Here is a 23,657-nt window from a genome sequence, read left to right as displayed (position 1 = left end):
AGTGTTACTGATTCTGAGGGCAAATTAGATTGACATGGCAGTGCATTGCTGATTTCGGATTGGATAAAAATAAAGTCCAACACACACATACGCACCTTTGGAAGCATTGCAGGAAAAAAAGTGATGAAAAATTCCAAACTATAGCCTGCTGCTAAATGATTATCTTCATGCCCTTTGTCATCATTGTCTATCATGTTCATCTTCCTTCAACCCTTAGTTTCTTCTCCGGGTGCTCACCGCCTGGGTGCAGTGTATGGACGATCCGTCCGTGTCTGCCTCGAGTACCGGACCCCGCATGCCGCCCTCGAATGGTCCCCAGGCCGTATGGTGGCCCTCGCTGTGTCTGGAGCTGGGAGGCCTGCTGCAGGTCACCCCCGACATCCTGCGGCGCCACCTGGTGTGCCAGCTCTACAACCAGGGCCTGGACCGGCACGCAGAGGAGGTAGATCTCTGCTAATGACCTGTACTGATGAGCACATAATGCCACATTTGGACATGACGCACGGTTGTGCCTCTTAGGTGATGTTGGAGGTGGAAGACAAGGACGTGCTGGGCTCTCAGCTGCTGATGATCACAGGACAAAGGCTGAGCTACTCACTGCTGCACAGTCAGGACCAGACGCAGCCCGCTATGGAGATACTGGCCCGCCTGCCCCCCACTTTGTGCACGTGGCTCAAGGCTATGGTGAGGACCCTGCCACTTTCTTCTTTTGACATCTGTGCGGGTCCTAACATGTGGGGCCAAGGCCCTCTTGAAATTCCCTTGGGATACACAGCAGTGTCCTCCCACTATTTTCGAGGGTAATTTAGGAAAATAAATTTGATTACTTAAATAAATCGCTATAATGCAGGTAATACAGAAATAAGATAAGTTATACAGCCTCCAGCAGCAAGAATGTGGGTAGAAAGAAGAAAAAACAAACAAACACCGTTCAATTGAGTGCAATATAAATACAAAATGGATAAATCACAGTGCTATTTACAATTATTTTTCACATCATTTAATTATTATTATTATTAGCAGCAGTCAGCAGTCGGTAGGAACGAGCGGCGGTATCTCTCCTTCTTGCAGCGCGGGTGGAACAGTCTCTAGCTGAAGGAGCTACCAAGTGCTGTCAGGGCGGGTTGGAGGGCGTGGGAGGGACTGGCCATCATAGCTTTTAGCTTAGATAGCATCCTTCTGTTGCCCACCTCGTCCAGAGTATCAAGGGAGCAGCCCAGGACAGAACTGGCCTTCCTGACCAGTCGCTCCAGTCTCTTTCTGTCAGGCAGCATCTCAGCCTGACCAGCAGACAATGCCATAATGGATGGCCGAGGCCACCACCAAGTTATAAATAGCACCTGTAACTGACATTACGCCTTTTAATGCAGTGCACCGTATGGTTATGAAAATACGGTATGTGAACTTGCAGGTGCCAAACTCTGCAGGGGTCCATTACCTCCTTAATCTTTTTTTTCTAATTTAAATAATTGGTTGCTTGTGATAGGCGGCCCGGTAGTCCAGTGGTTAGCACGTCGGCTTCACAGTACAGAGGTACCGGGTTCGACTCCATCTCCGGCCTCCCTGTGTGGAGTTTGCCTGTTTTCCCCGGGCCTACGTGGGTTTTCTCCGGGTGCTCCGGTTTCCTCCCACATTCCTAAAACATGCATGGCAGGCTGATTTGACGCTCTAAATTGTCCCTAGGTGTGAGTGTGGGCATGAATGGTTGTTCGTCTCTGTGTGCCCTGCGATTGGGTGGCAACTGATTCAGGGTGTCCCCTGCCTACTGCCCGAAGACGGCTGGGATAGGCTTCAGCACCCCCCGCGACCCTAGTGAGGATTAAGCGGTTCGGAAAATGGATGGATACTAATGATTAAACCTCTTTTCACATTAGTTGTGGTTCATGGTCATTGATGCCAATTTTATAGTCATTTGAACGTCATCCATGAATGACTTGTCTGCTTTAAAAATGGAGTTGTCTTTGTGCACTGAAGTTTGCAACCTTTGCACGGCACTGCATGTTTCTGTGGGTTTACAGGACCCCAGTGAGCTGCGTTGCCCCCTGGTAGCCCTCTGGCAGACTAGCAGGCTGGTGGTCCATGTGATCGAGATGCTTCCGGAGAACCACGCCCAGTACAGCCTGGCCCTGCACCTCTTGGAGGCCGCGGACGCCCTTACAACGGAAGATTGACTCTCTGGACATTAACAGTTAATTTTTTTAGGGCATGACTCACATGATGACACATTATGAGCTTCTCAAATAAATAATGTTAAGTCAACAAAGGCCACATTTCCCTTGTTTTCACATGGAGTTTATTTCCTTATTCATGTTAATAATCTTTTTAGCATCCCATATTTTTGTATGTAACAATTTATGATACTCCTGGATATTTGAGTTGATGATCCTTTGCTTCATTCAAGTCTGCGTAACTTGTGTCTGAAGAGGAAGAACCTTGTTTCATGGTGTGTCTGGATAAACTGTTGTGATAATGGATGGATGGATGTGCATGTATGCAAGCACTTCAGTACTCGCAATGCCTGTAAGCCTTTTTACTAATTTTGGTCCCAATGGTGCCAAAATTAGTCTCAAGTTCTTGGCCTCGCCCTTGCCTCGGAAAATTTTCCAAGTCCTTGGCCTTGACCTCAGAGTCAAGTCCTTGGCCTTGGCCTTGGGTTGCCGGTCCTTGGACACAACACTGCAATGGACAGAATAAACAAAGCGGCTACAGCATTGAGCTTGTCTTTTTTCAATGTCCCCCCCCACACCCCTCAGCAAAGAACATTTCCTCTATAAAGAGTAAAAAAAAAAATCTAACCTACAATAAAGAGGTGTCCAAGCACACATGCTAGTTCTGCCCATTCTCACCAGTTTCAAACAGCAAACACGCACATATATAACTGGATTTCTTTTAATGTACTCGTCCCCCATGTAAGTGCAATTTACAAACATGATTTACCTTATATACTCCTGACATGATCACATAGTGACACTTTCGTAGTGAATTCATCCTCTATACTTATATACACAAAACTAAAACAGCTGTTTAACTGGCTCCCTGATGGACTCCTCTTCAGTCAATGCATTCCATTAGAAATACAGTAAACCACCTCAACATCGTAAGTACAAAGTGTTAAAAGTCTTTGGGAAGCTCCTGGGGTGACACATTTCTCAGCGGGAGGGCAAAACAAACAGAATGTTTTCGAGCCAATGTTTTGGCCCATTACTGCGTTTTGGCGAGAACAGTCTGACAGCGCGGGCACAGGCAGTCTGGAGACTCTGCAGTGTAACGTCGGCATCGTGGGCATCGATCAGCAGAGGTGGGCCCCGCTGCTATACTATAGCTGCACTCCTCTCGAATAACGCCACCTTGAACGTACATGTACAGTCAGTTCCTGTTTTTTTTTTTTTTTTTTTTAAACTCTGGTTGTGGTGTGGTGTCTCACCTTCCAAGTTGATGAGGAATGTGCCGTGGCTCACAAGGGTGTCAGAGGGGAGGTCACGAGGCAACGCGCTCCTCAGGTTGACTCGGGCTGCCATCATGAGCTCAACGAGCTGGGAGGAAGTCGAGGTGGGATCCTCTTGGAGAGACTAGAAGATGAAGCCCAGAGTGAATTTATGTGGATAAAATAAGACAGGTCGACGGATTGATCACAAATACAATTTAACTTGTCTTTTTTGCCACCTATCCCTTGCATCCTTTCGCAATATGTTGCAGCCATAAAAACTCGTAGTTCATGTTTACTTGCCAAAAACAATTACGTTAATCAGTTTGAGCATTAAATATCTTGTCTTTCTCGTGTATTCAAGTAAACTTAAGTTGAACATGATTTGCAAATCCTTTGCTGGATGGATGAACTCTCATTTATCACGGGGGTTATGTTCCAAACAGAACCCGTGATAGGCGAAATCCGTGAAGTAGTCAGCCTTATTTTTTACAGTTATTCAACAATACTGAACTATATATACAATGCAGAGGCGATTGCTCTAAGACTGCAAAGGAAGCTCAGCTTCCGCTAAAATGTCAAAAAGTACGTGATCAAATATGTGTACGTACAATTGTGTGGACATGTCATTGACTAAATATGCACTATAACGCACTCAACCTTTGTTCCGAATCAGCTTCGTATTACTGGTTACGACACGACTCTCTTCTCATTCATTCCCGCAGCTTCACTGTGCTTTAAACTGTTCTGAACCTGTTGTCCCAATGCATTGAAACGAGGCAAGTCACTGGATAAATGCTGGTTTTGTCCCGCCCATCAGACGCTCAGCGTCTCTGGGAATCTATGGACAGTGGCCGTTTATGGGCTGGCCCGGACGCTGAGATTATTTGCATGATGATTGGATGATCTGTCTGAGGCTGAATCTGTTTTTGATTGACAGCGAAATGAGACAATCACCGATCTTATGGCGAAGGCATCCTTTTCATTTTTTTTTTGAAAAGGAACTGAGAGTAGAGTTCACATATAAACGGACACATTTTATGATGTAGGCCGAAATTGAGCTTCCCCTCCTTGACAGACCAGCATCCGCCACTGATATAATGAAACCCTAGACCAAAACTTTGTAAAGGTAAATTTGGCAAGCTGTACAGAGACGAGGTGCGGAGACTGTTCACGTTGGTCAGTCCCTTAGCCAATCAGGATGCAGAACACAACTCACTGTTAAAAAAAAAGCATTTAATTTAAAAATGCACTCAAAAAATCTGTGAAACAGCAAAGCCGCGGAAGGTGAACCGCGTTATAGCGCGGGTTCACTGTATTGTGTTTTAATTGATGTTTTACACAACATCCCGACTTCATTAGAAATGGGGTTGTCGAAAAGAATCCTGAAAACTCACAAAACAAATCAAACATTCTCTGAAGAAAAAACAAACAAACAAACTATCTTTCATGATGTCATGTCTTACCTCCATCAGCTCAAACAAGAGCCCGGGTTCAATGGCGATGGTGAGGTCATACTGGGCCGCATTTTTGCCTGGAATAGAGGACAAAAAGGAGTCCCTGATGGCGCACGCACCCTCCACCGCCTCCTCCAGTCCGGGTCGCCTCCACACAGAGCTGCACTTGATCCACCCGCTCCGAAATAGCGTCTCCTCTTCTGCACAAGGCCCCACCACGAAGAATCTTTAGGCATGTGAACGACTCAGCCGAGCCAAACGATTTGCAGTGTGTTCTACTCACCGCCGTGTCCCGGCGTATGAGCATACACGTCTTCAGCCAGGTGAGGCAGGATGGGGGCAATGGATCTCGTCGCCCCATCCAGAATCTCCTCCAAGACCGTCTGACACGATCTTCGGCCCAGCGAATCCTCGGGATCGCAGTACAACCTGGAAGGAAGTGGGAAGGAAACAAGTTTGCTTACCTTCAGCGTGGTCGTGGGCGTCGCGACGTAAGCCGATTATGAAAATGCATGACCTGTCTTTGATGATGCTGAAATAAAAGCTGGAGAGCTCTCTGGTCATGAAGGCTAGGAGGAGGCGTATGACTCGGCCGGCGTCAAACTCGCTGTAAGCATCTGTCACCTTTAAAAAGGATAAAGCACAATTCAAATGGGAAGCTGGAGGGCACGGACCGTCTATTCGAGTGCTGTGAGAAAGGAGAAATCCAACCCAGCCGGCTTCCAATAGCTTCTCGGGCAGTTCAAAAGCGCTTGGAGAATGGTGAGTGCATTAACTTATTGACAGTTATAAAGTTCTAACGCAAAAACCGGCCACCAGATTGCCTAGCAAAGTTCAACCTTTTCTTTCAATCTGCCTGAAGATCCCCTTCCTCCACATGTAGCTTGCACGGTGAACTCACAAGCAAGCAACGTGGCGCTACCTGGGTATTTCATGTCCGGTCTGAACCTAGCACAATAGCGCGAAATCCATCGAATAAACATAGGGCACAATTAGAAGAGGGGTCCCCGAGTCCGGTCCTCTGGAGCCCCTATCCTGCCTCTTTTAGATGTCTCCTGCCTCCAAGACACCCGATTCAAATGACCAGCTCATCAGCAAGCTATATAGAAGTCTGAAAACAGTCCTGATGATGTTTTTGTTACCTTCATGCTGTACTCGCGCAACAGGTGCAACATGTACTGGTCGATGTACATCATGTCTTGGGCCTCCACAGCCTGAGTCCGTGGGTCAAAGCCGTGGACGTTGCCGAGCAGGAACCGCAGAGTGTTTCTGAGCTGGTTGAGATGAAAAAGAAGAAGAAAGCAGTTGGACGGTTGGGAAAGACGTCATCAGTGCAACGCCAGGCAAAACTAATGGCAGCGCTACCTTGTTGATGTTTTCTCGGGCCGAGTTTAGGGCCGAAGGTCCGATCTGAACCTCGGAAAATATGTTTGACTCGGCCACCCACCATCGCAGCACGTCTGCCCCATAAGCTGGAATGCTGCCGTCCTGGCAATGTGGGGGAAAACGACACAGCTGGGGAACTGCAACTTAAAGGGTCCGTATCATGCCAAAGCAACTTTTTGAATTTGTATCCATGTTCCATGCTAATCCCTCACCAACAACACCCCCAATGTGGCGCTTTCTTCCATGCATGCGTCCCTGAGCTTTTCTGCTCATTCCTGCTCTCGAATAGATTGAGCACCCAATTCATGAAAATGATTGGATGCTCAATTTTAGACGCATAGTGAGGTGCCACCCTTGCAGAATAAACACACTCCCACTTTCTGGCGCAGCCAGCGGGACGTCCGATAAGCCTTGTCTGTGAAAGAGGCGCTACGATGGGCCACATCAGCCTCCCTGGCTGCAGTTGTGCTGCTCTGAAATGTTTCCACCTCTGCACGCTCACCGGCAATTGCGCTCACGCTACGAGCGCTTTGCCTCCAGATCGAACGGCCTAAAAAAACAAAAAACTGGCATTTCGGAAACATGTACCGGTAGGCTGGCGTGAAAAGACAGTATCATCGTCCCATCTCGTGGCCGTAAAATATATTTATACTTGGTGACGCTTTTAACCGAAATTCCACATGCTCCCGCAGTAACTTTGTAAGGAGCAACAATTAATTAAGCAAGTCTACAGTATGCAAATTGCCAACGATATGCTCCTATGTGCTCATAAAAGGTGCCCCGAGTGGCTTTCTGATGCTAGCAGGCTAATGTTGCTGCTTTTTAGATTACAGTACATATTTAATATGTTGGGATGTATGTCTACTTTTTCTCTCCACCTCTTGATACTTGCAGTTATCGGTAAAATTATGCACATTTTATCGACCCTTGTACAATACAGCAGGACAATTTTGGTCTGTTTTTCCTTAATGATTAATCATGGAAAATTACAGTATGTCATTGGAGCAAGATTTTCACGTAAAACCGAAGAAACCTCTTCTTATACGTACAAACACAAACAGTCAAAATTGGGTGATGTTGTTGAAGTCGCAAAAATGCAGTATGGCGATTTCTCAAGACGATTATTTGTCATCGATGTCCCCCCACGTTTGCTGTTTCCGCACTAGAGGACTCCAGTCAGATGTGCATGCAAGGATGAAACCGCCCTCAACAAAGGGGGCTGATATTAGATTTTTTTGGTTTTACCTTCGCACCATGGATGACTGCATCCGGATCCACCACATTCCCAAGAGACTTGGCCATTTTTTCTCCCTTCTCATTGACCGCAAACCCATGGACCACCAGTGATCTGTTCAAGCGGTACAAGGATTGAATCATTCTGCCTGCCACTGGCACAGGTAGATGAACAAAGAGATAAGATTTGTATTCATTAAAAAAACGTTTCATTCAGCGCGGAACGGGGGTCGATTGTTTAGCGCATCGGCATCACAGTGCAGAGGTGGCAGGGTTCAATTCCGGCTCCGGCCTTCCTATGTGCCATTTGTGTGTTCTCCCTGTGCCTGTGTGGGTTTTCTTCGGGTGCTCCGTTTTCCACCCACATTCCAAAAACGTGCATGGCAGGTTAATGGAACACTCAAAACCGTCCCTAGATGCGAGTGTGGGTGCGAATGGTTGTTCGTCTGTGTGTGCCCTGCGATTGTCTGGCAACCGGTTCCTACTGCCCGAAGACTGCTGGGATAGGCTGCAGCATGCTTGTTAGGGTAAGTGGATCAGAAAATGAATGTTTGGTTAATCACAGGACACATTAGAGACAGGCAGCCATACACATTCAAATAGTGTGTGTGTGTATATATATATATATTTATGTGAGTGTGTGTGTGTGTGAGTGTGTGTACACGCACACACAGATCTGGCCGATCACGCATGAATTAGTTTACACAAAACGCTATTCAAATACTTGACATTCAATGATTAATCTTCCTTTTGTGTGCACGCGTGCACCCTTTGTGGCTTCTGTTCTTGACGAAATTTCAAAATCTCCGAGATATGGTGAGGCCATGAGAATGCGAGGCGAGGGTCTTACTGTTGTGGCGACTCCACTCAAGCTAAGCGAGCCTCAGCATTAGATAGTCTGCTGCTCTCTGCTGTACGTGCTTCAGCGCGAACATGTACGCAAGCGCATCTTTTGATTTCAACCAATCAGCGCCGACGCAACGATGTCAGAAACCCGACGTCACACACGACAACAGCTAAGCTAAGCTAAGCTAAGCTAGCCGAGACGACACTCAAAGTCGGACGGACACGTTTTTCTGCCAATCTGTGTTTCCCTTTTTGTCCAAATATCTTTTTTACGACAACCATCTTGTCCGCGGTGTCTTTTATTCATTCCACTGGGTTTAGCAAGTGTGTTTATAAAGAGACGAAAATCTCTTTACTGCTACTAGTGTTAGCGTCTCAACATGGCTACGCTCGTGAAACCAAAACAACGAACTCAAACGCGTCTTCATTCAATGTTGTCAACTAATACCCGGATTAATTTGAGGCAAATTTTCCTCAATTCTCCGGAGAGATTTTCATAAAAAATTTACAAACCCGGAATTCCGGGAAAATCCGGAGGACTTTCATCTCTGATTCTGTTTGGTTATTGCAGTCGATAAACGTCTGTGTTCTCTGCCTGCCCCTTCGTAAAAATGTTTCCATGATGGCAAAAACTCACTTGTAAGGCGCCTTGTTCCTGACGGCGACGCTGGTGAGCAGCGATGACTGAAACCAGCCTCCGATCTGGTCCTTCCCTTCCACGTACACGTCCGCCCTGCAGTCTGCCTCTTTAGGGAAAAGGAAAAGAGGCCCACTGTTCATGCCAGCGATAAAGCATCGGGAGCAGGGTTACTTTCTGTTAGTTCTCGTCCACGGAGCACCGAACGTGGAAAGAGGGCAACAGCCAATAGCAGACGGACCAAACGCTCACGAAAAAGCTATTAACGTGCCGGGTCAGAGGCAATTGGAAAACGATCAGCAGTCTGCCTCATTCTCAACCAGTCTGCACAGAGAGTTGGTGGTAAAGACGTACAGCTGGACAAATCAGGATATGTCCTGCATGCAAAAGAGGGTGAGCAACAGGAGGCCATGAACCAATGCAGGACAACTAATCCGCAACTAAGGCCCAAGTGTGGAAGAACGAGCATTTGGAGGGACGAGATGAGCAAGAGCTTGGCAAAAGGAAAAGAGCCAGCCCGTGTGTCGACCATGAAGCAAATTGCTCCAACAACCTGTGACCAGCGGTTTGCGGAGTGGCATCGGGAGCCAGCTGAAATGAGACTCAGGCTCCTCAGAGTCTCCCTGCAGCTCCTCTGAAAATGACAACAATCCAACATTGGAAAACTTTCACCGAACCTTTATGGAGAACCTTCTGGAAAATTGACTTTTGAAATGTTTGTGTACAAACGGTTGAGTCTGTCTCTGGACTACCCAACCCCCATGGCCCAATGAAGTGTGAAACAAAATTGAAAGTTTGAAATTGTCTGCTTATTTCTATGAGTGAAAACTTCACAATGTGGCTAATTCACAATATAACCACCCCAGCTGTGACTTTCTCCCCCCATGACACGATCAGCTAGGCTAGGCTGGCGAAGATTCAGAGCCACTTTCGAGCAATAGTGGGACGCCAACCGGCGGGCCACACTGTCCGAGAATCTTGCAGAGGCATGAAAATGATCTTTCTAACATTTGAAGTCTGTTTGGTTCCAAAGTTTTTCTCTCAAGACTTTCCTCCCTCGTAGACCCCACAACATCCAACATGCTTGCATTCACTGCTGGTAACAAACCCACCTTACAACCACTCAAGATTTGTTTTGCAGTATGTCAACGATGAGGAACAAATTCCTCACGTTCACCTAAATTCTATTTAGAAGAGTAGCACTGTTGCATCACGTTTAATACTTGGAAGTGTTGCCCCCAGTGGCAGTACTCGTTATAACAAGTTGAAGACGCCCCTTCATCAGGTCTGAGGACCCCACCGTAAATGAAAACAAATGCATACCGGTATATGCCAGATCACCGGGTTGCCCACGTAGGAAATTACAGCTCAAGGACAGCAGACGTACAAAAGCACAGTTACGGCCGACGTAACAGTTTTTCATTGGAATCGTTTAGTTTTTTTGGTGTGTTTTTCATACTTTAGTTTTGCTGGAAGAAAGACTTGACCGCAGGGTTGAAACCAGAGTAGAAATAAAACTTCATTGTAAACCGAGGACCACCCTGCAATGTGTTAGTACGTACATTTCCCTTACAACAGGGCGTTTTCATTGTTTGGGCAGAACTTCCAATGCAGTATTGCATTTTATTCCCATGTTGGGAGTGGAGCTAAAAGCACCCGGTAAGTGAACGTGAACTGATGGCACCACTGAAAGAATCATGGAGCCTTCTTTCCCCATTAACATCTTTCCACAATATTCATCAACTGTTCAGTGTTAAAATAATGCAATATCTTGGTACTGCAACAGGACTGATGATGTCGTCTGTGGTTATCGTACTCTCGAAAACGATCTGATTAGTTTCACCAGGGGGTTTTGCACCTTAAAAGCTAGCAGCTGATAGAATGAGTTTTACCTTCTAGGACAGCTGCCCATGACGCTCCGCTGTCAAACCAGATGTCAAGCACGTCCTCTCCACAGAGATAATCAGTTGCGGGCCCTGCTTTACTCTGATCACGGCATACAGTAAAACAGGAAAATGGTGAACAACATACTCACTAGCCAATCATAAGAGAGCTACAATAAGAGCAGGCTCTGTACTGACATAAATACAGTCTCTCTCATTAGGATCCAGTGTAAATTTACACCTTGTGACTACAGCCTAAAAATAAATAAATAAATAAATAAACCCTTAAGTTCTTGTCATTTCCAACTGCCTCTTTAAAAGCCATTTATTTCCTACTAGTTTTCAATCACTACTCGGCTGTGCCATTAATAGTGACAATGCTTTTGCATAATTACAATGCATCGGATTAACTTCAGATGGTGGAATTTCCATAATAAATCTTGCAATAAATATAATAAATTAGTAACAAGATGTTGTGCGATGCGATTTTTTTTTTTTAACCATATCACAAAAAATTTGACTCCGAGTCTAAAATGAACAAATGATTTGATTTCCAGCCGTGTTGTAATGTGTTGTTTTGCTGATGTTAAAGATAACTACAACTCCCTGAATTTGTTTGTCTGAAAAAAAAAAACCCTTGGAAAACGAAAATCATTTTTCTGTAATGGTGAACTCGGTCTATACGACACGACAAAATGGGAGTGATGAAGCTCTTGCACTGGAATGTCATTTAAACATGCGGGTGTTTTAATAAAGTGTCCGCTGAGTCCACACGTTTTAACACACCCACCTTGTTGAGGACATCTGCTGGCAGTAAAGTGTCAATTGGAAGCTCCCACCAGCAGTCGCTGCCCTTTTCCTTGAAGAGAGCCGCTATATGGGACACTGTGTGTCTGCACAGGCAGGAAAGGCAGGCGCCGCAATCATTTCAACTGATTTTCAACCTTTTTGTGTTTTGTGATGATGACGTTTAGTTTAGGACACAGTATTACTTGTTGATGAGCGCCTCGCCAGTCTCTTTGTGGTAGAAGACTGGGATGGGGACGCCCCAACTGCGCTGCCGTGAGATGCACCAATAGGTGCGTCTGTCCAGCATGGTCAGAAGGCTGCTCCGTGCTGACTCCGGTAAAACACGAACCTTTTGCAGCGCGTCCTGGACACACGGACACACACACGCAGCTATTTTAGCACAAGCCAGACACCGCTTATGTGCATCAACAACAACACGGATGGAAGACAATTTTCAAGTTTGGACCTTTGCCTTGTCCTTGAGTGAGCCTGTGTTAATGAACCACTGTTTGCTGGGTCGGATAACAACAGGTTGCTTCGTCCTCCAGTCATATGGGTAACTATGAACGCAATCCTCTTCTTTTACCAAAGCCCCGCACTCTTTCAGCATGCAGATCACTAACACATGTACACAGAGGAAGAGAAAAGGCAAATCAGCCCAATCCCAGACGACAAAGGGAATGCTTCAATTTTTTGGAGGGTGGGCGGACACATTTTCTCAATACCTTTTTCATTGCCTTCTTTAAACACAGACAGATTCTGGAGCTCTGGGCCTGCCAGCTCTGTGAACTTGCCATCTTTGTCCACCAGGCATTCCTTCAAAAGAAACCACAACCGTTGGACACACGTCAAGCACTTGGACGTTTCTCATTCAAGTTCCTTCTTCAGCTTCACTAAGTAGATCATACCACGGGGAGTTTGAATTGAGAAGCCACGCTGTAATCCTCCATGCCGTGAGCTGGTGCTGTGTGGACCAATCCCGTGCCTTTCGCCATTGTCACATGATTGGCGGGCAAGAGTGGGACTACCTTGTCGGGAATAGTCGGATGCTTGCAGATGCCACCCTCGAGTTCCGATCCTATTGTTAGGATACTAGATATTCATGTGTGTGGTTTGTTAAATTTTATTTTGGCAAGTGTGTGTGTGAGGTTACCAGTGAATGTGGCGACACTCTCCAGTTCCGTTCCCAACACTGCTGCCATACTGACACAGCGCTCAGTGGCCATTAAGAGCAGTTGAGGGTTGTCTTTCCTCCTCACCACAGAGTACCTGTAAATACATTTCACCATCAAACGCAAGACATTGGGCTATTTGTACATCTACACGCATTCAAATTTGATTTTCCAGTAATTCAAAATGCAATCAGAGAAATTCACTGCATTTTCTACCTTGTTTTAGTCGCAGTGGAAGTATTTCCATTTGAGTGTGGCTTCACAATAAAAGCCATTACCTTGCCTCCACTCTGCCTCATTCTATTTAGTGTTTGTTCCTGGCTGTTAAAATGTCGTCAGATAAACAAAGACAAAAAGGGTGCTCCATGACTTCATTTACAAAATGGTCCTGTAACAGGCCAGCAGTACTCATTTGGAAGAGATACAGCATAAATAAGAGAAGAGAAAGGTCCTGAAGTTCAAATGAGCTCCAGTGATAATTAATAAAAGGTCCGTCGCCACAGAGCGACCACACCACAGAGAGTGTTAGCTCACTTATTACATTTTTTTTAGCACCAAGCTAGCAGACTTTCTTCAGACGCAATTTTATATTTTGATTGGATATTTTGCTTGAAACGATTCCGACTTACTGCCGGCAGTGCGAACCAAACTCTGACATCGGTGGTATAGTGACCGAACAGCCCGTATCAGGGGGTAAGGTACCCCATACCGACGAAACACACCCCACAGAACTCCCCGAGGGACACGGTCAAACGCCTTCTCCAAGTCCACAAAACACATGTAGACTAGTCGAGCGAATTCCCACATACCCTGGAGGACCCTGCTAAGGGTGTAGAGCTGATCCACTGTTCCACGGCCGGGACGAAAACCACACTGCTCCTCCTCAATCTGAGGCTTGACTTCCTGACGGACCCTCCTCTCCAGCACCCCTGAATAGACGTTACCAGGAAGGTTGAGGAGTGTGATCCCTCTGTAGTTGGAACACACCCTCCGGTCCCCCTTTTTAAAAAGAGGGACTACCACCCCGGTCTGCCAATCCAGAGGCACTCTCCTCGTTGACCACGCAATGTTTCAGAGGCGTGTCAACCAGGACAGCCCCACAACATCCAGAGCCTTGATCAACTCCGGGCGGATCTCATCCACCCCTGGGGCTTTGCCACTGAGGAGCTTTTTAACCACATCGGTGACTTCAACCACAGAGATAGGAGAGCCCACCTCAGAGTCCCCAGGCATTGCTTCCTCCAAGGAAGGCGTGTTGGTGGAGTTGAGGAGGTCTTCGAAGTACTATGCCCACCGGTTCACAACGTCCCGAGTCGAAGTCAGCAGCGCCCCATCCCCACTGTACACGGTGTTAGTGGTGCACTGCTTCCCCCTCCTGAGACGTCGGATGGTGGACCAGAATTTCCTCGAAGCCGTCCGGAAGTCGGCTTCCATGGCCTCACCGAACTCTTCCCATGCTCGGGTTTTTGCCTCGCCGACCACCGAAGCTGCGTTCCGCTTGGCCAGTCGATACCCGTTCAGCTGCCTCTGGGGTCCCACAGGCCATAAAGGCTCGATAGGACTCCTTCTTCAGCTTGACGGCATCCCTTACTGCTGGTGTCCACCAGCGAGTACGGGGGTTGCCGCTACGACAGGCACCAACCACCTTACGGCCACAGCTCAGATTGGCCGCCTCAACAATAGAGGCACGAAACATGGCCCACTCGGACTCAATGTCCCCCGCCTCCCCGGAAACATGGGAAAAGCTCTGTCGGAGGTGGGAGTTGAAACCCCTTCTGACAGGGGATTCCGCCAGACGCTCCCAACAAACCCTCACAATACATTTGGGTCTGCCAGGACGGACCGGCATGTTCCCCCACCATCGGAGCCTACTCACAACCAGGTGCTGATCAATTGACAGCTCCGCCCCTCTCTTCACCCGAGTGTCCAAAACATGCGGCCACAAATCCGATGATACAACCACAAGGTCGATCATCGAACTAAGGCCTAGGGTGTCCTGGTACCAAGTGCACATATGGACACCCTTATGTTTGAACAAGGTGTTCGTTATGGACAGTCCGTGACGAGCACAGAAGTCCAATAACAGAACACCACTCGAGTTCTGATCGGGGGGGGGGGGGGGTCCTCCCAATCATGGCCCTCCAGATCTCACTGTCATTGCCCATGTGAGCATTGAAGTTCCCCAGCAGGAGTACTCTCCAGCACACACTCCAAGGACTCCAAAAAGGGTGGGTATGCCGAGCTGTTGTTTGGTGCATATGCACAAACAACAGTCAGGACCCATCCACCCTCCTGAAGGCGGAGGGAGGGAACCCTCTCATCTACCGGTGTGAACCCCAATGTACAGGCACTGAGCCGGGGGGCAATGAGTATGCCCACACCTGCTCTGCGCCTCTCACCGTGAGCAACTCCAGAGTGGAAGAGAGTCCAACCCCTCTCGAGAGAACTGGTACCAGAACCCAGGCTGTGCGTGGAGGCAAGTCTGACTATATCCAGTCGGAAATTCTCTGCTTCACACACCAGCTCGGGCTCCTTCCCTGCCAGAGAGGTGACATTCCATGTCCCAAGAGCTAGCTTCTGCTGCCGAGGATCGGACCGCCAGGGTCCCCGCCTTGGCTCCTTCAAGCAGGGCTAAAACTCTCACTGGAGCGTTTCGCAGCCGAGTGTGACACGTTTGGGATGAAAATCAGCACCTCCAAATCTGAAACCATGGTCCTCAGTCGGAAAAGGTTGGAGTGCCCTCTCCGGGTCGGGGAGGAGATCTTGCCCCAGGTGGAGGAGTTTAAGTATCTTGGGGTCTTGGGCAGGAGGGAGCGGGAGATCGACAGGCGGATCGGTGCAGCGTCTGCTGTGATGCGGACGTTGTATCGGTCTGTCGTGGTGAAGAAGGAGCTGAGCCCAAGGGCGAAGCTCTCAATTTACCGGTCGATCTACGTTCCAACCCTCACCTATGGTCACGAGATATGGGTCGTGACCGAAAGAACGAGGTCCCGGATACAAGCGGCCGAAATTAGTTTTCTCTGCAGGGTGTCCGGGCTCTCCCTTAGAGATAAGGTGAGAAGCTCGGTCATCCGGGAGGGGCTCAGAGAGCCGCTTCTCCTCCACAGCGAGAGGAGACAGATGAGGTGGCTTGGGCATCTGATTCGGATGCCTCCTGAGCGCCTCCCTGGTGAGGTGTTCCGGGCATGTCCCACCGGGAGGAGACCCCAAGGAAGACCCAGGACACGCTCGAGAGAGAAGTCTGGGCTTCCCTGCTAAAGCTGTTGCCCCTGCGACCCGGCCCCAGATAAGCGGTAGATGATGGATGGATGGATATTTTGCGGTTCAAATGTACAATATTTAATTCTATTTTGTTTTATGTGTCAGTTTTCTAGTATGCGTGAACTGGGAGTGGAAAATAAACAGATTGAGGGAAGCACACTTCGGCAAAGGAATTTTCTTTCCTTCTCCTCAAAGTGATGTGATATAATAATCTTCCATTAATTGAGAGTGAGACAGTGACAACACACTAAAGAATACTTAAAAAAATAATGTGTACAATGAGTGTTGTCGGTGTAACATTAACGGGGTGGGGCTCAATTTAAAATACAGCAATAATAAGCAACTGACCTTTCATTTGTTAATGCGTGACATCGTTTTTAAACTCAAAAAGCCAAGGCAATTATTGGATAAACATGTCATGAAATGAGTTCAGCACCGATGATAGTGCTTAATGGCATTTTGAACTAGTGCTTTTTGGCATCTCTCAGTGAGAGCAACATTTTCACGAGTCTCACGCTTCTCTTACTGGGCATTTGGCATGTAGCAGACCGCCTGGTTAGCGGGGATTGTCCAAGGCTGCGTGGTCCACACCAATACAGAAATATTACCCTGGCCTGCAGATGCACAAATGTCAAGACAGAACTTCACAGATATTTTAAGAGATAATTCACCCCACACAAAATATGCTGTTTTTGGAGTGACCAAAATGTGAATGTGTTCATTACCTGCTTTAGATGCTATCTTGAGTGATTCTGTGACCAATGGGAATGTGGCGTAGATGGTTTTGCTCAGATGCTCAGGGTTGTATTCCAATTCTGCCTCGGCTAAGGCAGTTCTAACAGCAGAAGAATAAAATAATTGTATCATGAAACATAGGTTGCGCTTTAAAAAAAAAAGTGCAAATGCTGAGATATGCTGTTCTGGATGGCAAATGGCATTGAAACAGAAATGGTTAAACGGGTACAAACATGAGCAGAAAAATTCTGATTCCATTCAAATAATGTGACAAATTAAATTGGTGACTCCCCATTGCACATCAAGCGATGATCAGTGCACCTATATTTGATTTTTTTTATTTTCTCTTTTTTTAATGTTTTGCAATGTGTTTTTAAAGTGGTACGGTAGTCGACTGGTATGCACGCCGGTGTCACAGTGCAGAGGAGTTTGATTCCGGCTGCAGCCTTCCTGTGTGGAGTTTGCATGTTTTCCGTTTTGTCAGGATACTCCGGTTTCCTCCCACGTTCCAAAAACATCCGTGGCAGGTTAATGGAGCACTTTAAATTGGCCCGAGGTGTGACCACAGATGCTTGTTCGTTTATGTGTGCCCTGCGATTGGCTGGCAACCGATTCAGGGTGTCACCCACCTACTGCCCGAAGACAGCTGGGATAGGCTCCAGCACCCCCCTCGACCCTTGTGAGGATAAGCGGATTAGAAAATGTATGTATGGAAAGTGTTTTTAATTTCTTCTTTTTTTTTCTTCATGACTCGCAAAGCCTTTTTGTTGTCTACAAAAATGAAGTGTCGTGGCGTGGAATGGGATACAACAAACTTGCTACAATGGAAAAACTGCCATAACCATATTGGGAGGCAAGGTGAGGTGGTCCATACACTGTACTCTATTCTTCTATTACAGTGAAACTCCTCTAGAACAAAACCTACATGGGCGAAAATACCCCCTTGTCTGAAAAAATCTTCATGCATTAACACAATTCCCATTCTCCTGCCCCCCATCCGACGAACCCCCCCCCCCCTGTTGCGTTATACAAAATTATTTTCTCTGCTCCAGCCTCACGAAGACGTTCACTACAACCAAGTCTGATCCAACAGCGACCTCTACTGCTTCGTCGAAAAAAGGCAACAGCAACCACCTGAACGATGTTTATTTCGGTCACAGCTGCGAGTTTCCTGAATGCAAAATACTCATAGCTGCTCTGCCATTTGATTACCGAGCATCATTCTGGCCTCCGATTGGCCAATAGGGAACCTCAATATCTGTGTGTAGATACTGTAGCTAGCTCCGTGGAAGATAAGAGTGGAATTGGCTGCTGATTAGCTGCTCAAAGTAAATTGCTTGTGGCTCAATGGACAGTCAAATAAACAAGCGTTTCCTGTAATGCTTTACTTGTTGTCATGTCAAGTCAACAGTATTTATAGAGCACTTTCAAACAGCCATCGCTGCATACAAAGTGCTGTACATGGAGCAATTTAACATGCACAATAAATAGTAAGACAAATCAAGGCGGTAGAAAGCACCAAACAGTAAAACCAAGAACAAATCTAAGTCATGCTGAGTCGAATGCCAAAGAATACAAGTGAGTTTTGAGGAGGGTTTTGAAGATGGGAAGCGAGGAGGCTTGCCGAATGTTCAGTGGGAGGTCATTTCAGAGAAAGGGACCAGCAACAGAAAAGGCTCAATCCCCTCTGAGTGTCAGTTTAGTTCTTGGTACTTCTAATAATGTCTGGTCCACAGACCTGAGGCGCCGGGCAGGTGTGTAGGGGCGGATGAGCTCAGAGAGGTAAGGCGGCGCGAGATTATTCAGAGATTTGAAAACAAAGAGGTGGATCTTGAAAATAACTGAATGGGGAGCCAGTGAAGGGATGCCGGAGTAGGAGTTATGTGCTCCCTCTTACTCACACCTACTATCCCGCTTATCTCCCATATGTTCTTGTGAAACCTGCCATAACTCTCTCATTAGTGCTCCAGTTAGCGTAAGCTTTTTAGCCTTCGAGAGCTAACTATGGCCATCGAGGACTACGAAGCGTCCCGTGGCTGGCTTAAAAGTTCATTGCATGGCAGGAAGTATTTGTTATTGTTAGATTCAGACAAGGATGGACGTTGGATCAAGGTGGACCTAAAATGGCTACAAAACGGACCTTTGGATGTCAATCAGCTAAGACAAGAGCTCTGGAACAGAGGGTAAAAGTGATCAAAATGAAAGACGGAGCAAGCAAAATAAAATACATTATCCAAGAAATTGATGTAAGTTTAAGTGAATGCTGATCACAAATTTCGCAATTTCTATCCCATTTTTTCTTTCTACACAGACAATACTAAGTGTCAAATAAGTGTGTGCTCATATTTATGCACTATTGGAATAAAAATAGAATACACATACGTTTGTTTGTGTGTGTGTGCTTAGATCATATATATTGCACGATACTGTATTGGATACAGCTGGATAATGCCAGTCGGCCAGCCAATATTTAGATGCAGCTGAAAAAGTAGATTTTGGTTGTCAAAGCTCAATAAACATGGCATTTTGGATTGATCGTAACACCTGGGATGTTGTCCAGTAAATTGCAGCAAAACTCCTGACCGAACCCCACAGAGTGTGCGGCAGTTCAGTCGAGTTCAAGCTCATTGCTCGCTGTTTGGCGGCCAAGAGGCTTTGATCTTCCAAGACAAGTTAGATCCTTGCTTTTTTATTCCTCCTTTGAAAACCACATTTCCAAGCCTTCATGTTGCAAATTGTGCGAAAAACGTATTCATACCTTGATGAGGGAGACCAAAAAATTGGCTTGTAATCTTGATAGATGAGCCCCTACGAGACAACAAAGTGAAATGAATGCAGTTGAATGAAGGAAACATAAGCAAAAACAGTACTCAGCACAGAAAAGCTGTTGTTCCTCTCCAATCATATAATTGCAATGGGCATTCAAAATGGTTGACATCTGCAAGACAATTCAAGCAGATGAAGCCACGATGGATCAGATCAGAGTTTTCACAATCAATTCATTATCGAGAGCGCTCGTCTTCTTTAGGGTTGCAAGGGGGGCTGGAGCTTTTCCCTTTCATAAACTTTGGGAATGGTATAATTAATAACTATAAGACTTAAAAACTGTACAACGAAAAGGAAAATTAATTAAATGTGTTTGGTGGAAAAATAACATTTTTTGGGGGGGAAATGAAAAAGAAGCTTGTTGCAAAAGTGTATACACCCCCCCCCCCCACACACACACAAAACAATAAGAATCCTTTCCGAAAGGATCTTTGCATTAAAGGTGGTTTGTTGTTTTTTTTGTGACAAATTTAGCTTGGCATGGTGTCAAGAGATTTTCTCGGACAAAGTTAAAGAAATGACTCGGCACACAGGAAAATTGTCTTCAATATCGGTGGAAGCGGACCTCTGAGAGCGAACGACAGTTAGTTGCTCCGCGATCACACTCAAGCACCCCAATTCAGACTTTTATTGCAACATACATGGAAAACACTGCCCCCGATATTTGCATACCGCACCCCGGTCCGGCCCCTCGGTAGTGATTAGTTACCCGTTTTAAACATTGAACCACCAGTACGTTGGCGCCTTTTCTGTCTGGTCTACATTGAATTAACATGTTGCATACTTTGCGGATGGCCAATGTCGCCTGGGCGCGACGGGTGTTCTCAACTCGTCTTTTGTTGTTCAACCCCTATTCCCGAATTATTCATTCCCCTTTTGTGACCGAGTTTCGCCCTCTACCCCGTGATCGCCCACCTGCATTGACGTGCTAATTGTGGACTTCAACAGCCCTCCGGCCAGGTAGCCGGCGCTTTCATGCACAGGCATTTGGGGGTGCGGGATACGCACCCAAACGTTTCGATGTCCCCAAATTAAAATGAAACTTTAAACATGATACAATTTTGCTCACAGATTCCTCTAACACATGGCCATTTTTACAAAAAATAAAAATGATGTTCAGATTTTCTTAATGACCCACCTTGCTGTGCATCTCTTGGAACACTTTCAGCTGAGTGGCCTCGTAGGCACCATCATAGGTGTAGTAGCACTGGCCCCAATCGGCCATCACCCCCCAGCGCTGGAAAGCAGCCTTCTGACGCTCTATGGCGCCCTTTGCAAACTGACGAGCTACAAACAAAACAACATAGTGAAGCGAATCAAATCCAACACACTGCAAGTTCACAGAGCCACCTGCATTTCTTTCACACTGGGGAAATGTACAGTCTACAGCAGCAAGATTGTGGGTAGAAAGAAGAAAAAAAACAAACACCGTTCAATTAAGTGCAATATAATCCTCACCAGCACCGATGAACATCCAGGGTATGGACATAGAGAGGGTGACCTACAAGTACCGAGGTGTTTTGCTGAACAACAAACTGGACTGGTCTACGAACACGGACACCCTGATTAGGAAAGGACAGAGCCGACTCTTCCCACTCAGGAAACTGAGGTCTTTTGGGGTTCGGGGGTCACTCCTTGAGACTTTCTATAACTCGGTGGTGGCCTCGGCCATGCATTATGGCACTGTCTGCTGGTCAGGCAGCATCTCGGCCCGGGACAGAAGGAGACTGAAGCGACTGGTCAGGAAGGCCAGTTCTGTCCTGGGCTGCTCCCTCAACACTCTGGAGGAGGTGGGGAACAGGAGGATGCTAACTAAGCTAAAAGCTATGATGGACAGTCCCTCCCACGCCATCCAGCCCGCCTTGACAGCACTAGGTAGCGCCTTCAGCCAGAGACTGTTACACCCGCGCTACAAGAAGGAGCGATACCGCCGCTCGTTCCTACCGACTGCTGTCAGGCTGCTGAATAAAAATTGAGATTTATCCTTCGTGTATTTTGATGGAATAAGGGGAGCCGGTCAATTGAGGCATTTTTGGAACTGCACTCAATTGTCATGGTGACCCCTTTGGTACAACTGGTCAAAGTAGCATGAATGCTATCAATTACTTCATGAATTCAGCCCCTCAGTTTTGCGAAACTTTGCTAATCAACATAGTGAAGCGAATCAAATCCAACACACAGCAAGTTTACAGAGCCACCTGCATTTCTTTCCTACCCTTGCGCCTGATCTGCAGCGGTCTGAGATCCGTGGCACCGAGCTCGCCCAGAGCTTTCAGCTCAATGGGAAGACCATGGCAGTCCCAGCCCGGGATGTAGTGCACCCGTCGGCCTCTCAGCATCTCAAAACGGTTATGGATGTCTTTCAGGATCTGGATCAAAGGAATGAATATATAAGTTGGAAGTGATGTATGCCACAGTTCCTTGTCATTCATATCAATTGACGAAAAATATTTATTGCATCTCTTGTTTTTTAGCTCAAATCTTTTTTACAACTCAAATGTGGAGGATTAATTTAGAATCTGCAGCTGATGATTTCAAACAACACTAGGTTTGAACCAATTTCTCTGTTGACTTACTATGGATGGGTAATGAGATCCATTATTAAACTAACCCCGGGGGCATATTTTATTTTCAAACTGCAGTATTTGACTCCATATATTGCGTCATAGTTTAATAGTTATTTGTTCCAAACATTTATTTTCCGTAAGTTATTGTTTTTTTTATTTATTTTAAACGAATGACTATGTAGCTCCGAGACAAGTGAATTTATATTTCAAAAAATAATTTAAAAAGTAGCATACATTCTAACCCTTGTTTTGAGAAAAAAAACGGATAAAAGAAGATTAAAGAAGACAGTACCACAAAATAGTACCGGCTAAATTAGCAGTTTCATTAAGCGTATTGTCATTAAAATCTCAACTAACTGCGACAGTGAGCAAGGGGGGGGGTGATCTAAAATGTTGACCTTATTGAGCGCGTGTCCTACGTGTGGGTCTCCATTGGCATATGGGGGTCCGTCGTGAAGGCAAAATTTCTTGGCCTTCCTCTCGCTCTGCCAAGTGTACAAACTTGCAAATCCACACTTCTGCAAAACAAAACACATCCGTAGATGTTTACATTGTGACAAGAATGTACGATAAACTGAGTGGATGAGGGTGAACATCCGTCCGTGTGTGTGTGTGTGTGTGTGTGTGTGCGTGTGCGTGTGCGCGTGTGCGTGTGCGTGTGCGTGTGTGTGTGTGTGAATGGACAAGGTAGGTAAAGAATTGTCCATTCACTGCAGCTAAGCCAAACGTAAAGATAATAAAGTGTTATTGTTGAAGTCGGCGATGGTGTGCAACTTGTCTGCTTCATAATGTAGCAAAAAAAGAGTAACACAAAAATGAAAGTTAACTTCCTTCGTCACATGAGGCCTGTGAATGTATTTTAAATTGTGCCCTTCGGGATATACTGGAACAACGATGTATTCGTGTTTCATGGCGAACTGATGGCACAAATAATAAAACAGGTCCAAACTACTGTTACGTGCGGCATGCCGTCAACAAGGAAGTCATCAAACATCTCGAAGGTTTTGGAACTTAAGATTTGTCCAAAGCTCGGTCCCTTGTCAGTCGTACCTCCTGAATCTCGACTTCTCTGTCAAGCAGCTTCTGGCTCGCCAGTTTCATGGGGAAGTCCGTCCGGGGAAGTAGCACGGTGTCCCGGTACAGTCCCTGAGCAGAGCCCGTCTCGACAGACTGAGCGTTGCCCTCGCCCGCGGAAACACCATAACAGCGGCTCGAGCTACATAAGAAAGACCGGTGGTGGAGGTCTCCTCCTCGGTGTGCCCCACGTCCCCATCTCGTTAGCGTCCGGCTTACGGCCAAACCACGGCACAGCAGCATGGAGATATTATTGAGCTTGTGGTGGGAAATGCCAGCGATTATCCTGAGGAGTGGCGTGCGTTTTAATACGTCCTTCTGCCCTCGGATTGTTTCTACCGGAAGAAACAAGAAAGGGAGGACAAGT

General features: G+C 46.5%; 2 protein-coding genes across 4 annotated transcripts in view; one reads left to right on the top strand and one right to left on the bottom strand.

Moving 5' to 3' along the window:
• rab3gap2 (RAB3 GTPase activating protein subunit 2 (non-catalytic)) overlaps positions 1-3,153 on the top strand; it is a 22,644-nt gene extending 19,491 nt beyond the window's left edge. For both annotated transcript variants that reach the window (XM_052086667.1, XM_052086666.1), the window contains exons 33-35: positions 218-442; positions 520-684; positions 2,019-3,153. In XM_052086667.1, coding sequence (XP_051942627.1) covers positions 218-442; positions 520-684; positions 2,019-2,171 — 543 coding nt within the window. In that variant the 3' untranslated portion in view covers positions 2,172-3,153. The remainder of the gene's footprint in view (positions 1-217; positions 443-519; positions 685-2,018) is intronic.
• iars2 (isoleucyl-tRNA synthetase 2, mitochondrial) lies at positions 2,874-23,657 on the bottom strand. Of its 2 annotated transcripts, XM_052086677.1 has the most exons (24): positions 23,267-23,657; positions 22,615-22,734; positions 21,865-22,018; positions 20,788-20,936; positions 19,582-19,631; positions 16,814-16,923; positions 16,615-16,702; positions 12,809-12,924; positions 12,564-12,733; positions 12,381-12,471; positions 12,122-12,273; positions 11,859-12,019; positions 11,657-11,759; positions 10,876-10,969; positions 9,537-9,617; positions 8,984-9,092; positions 7,513-7,615; positions 6,247-6,369; positions 6,024-6,155; positions 5,399-5,505; positions 5,165-5,310; positions 4,891-5,081; positions 3,425-3,569; positions 2,874-3,347 (listed from the first exon to the last, which is right to left on the bottom strand). In XM_052086677.1, the coding sequence occupies exons 1-24, from the start codon at positions 23,531-23,533 to the stop codon at positions 3,202-3,204; spliced, it is 3,108 nt and encodes a 1,035-aa protein (XP_051942637.1). In that variant the 5' UTR covers positions 23,534-23,657; the 3' UTR covers positions 2,874-3,201. The 2 variants fall into 2 exon arrangements, with proteins under 2 accessions (XP_051942637.1, XP_051942638.1); XM_052086678.1 differs by lacking the exon at positions 9,537-9,617.

Source organism: Hippocampus zosterae, chromosome 14, assembly GCF_025434085.1.
Source record: "Hippocampus zosterae strain Florida chromosome 14, ASM2543408v3, whole genome shotgun sequence".
NCBI classification, from domain to species: Eukaryota; Metazoa; Chordata; class Actinopteri; order Syngnathiformes; family Syngnathidae; genus Hippocampus; species Hippocampus zosterae.
This window is presented reverse-complemented; position numbering and strand designations above follow the sequence as displayed.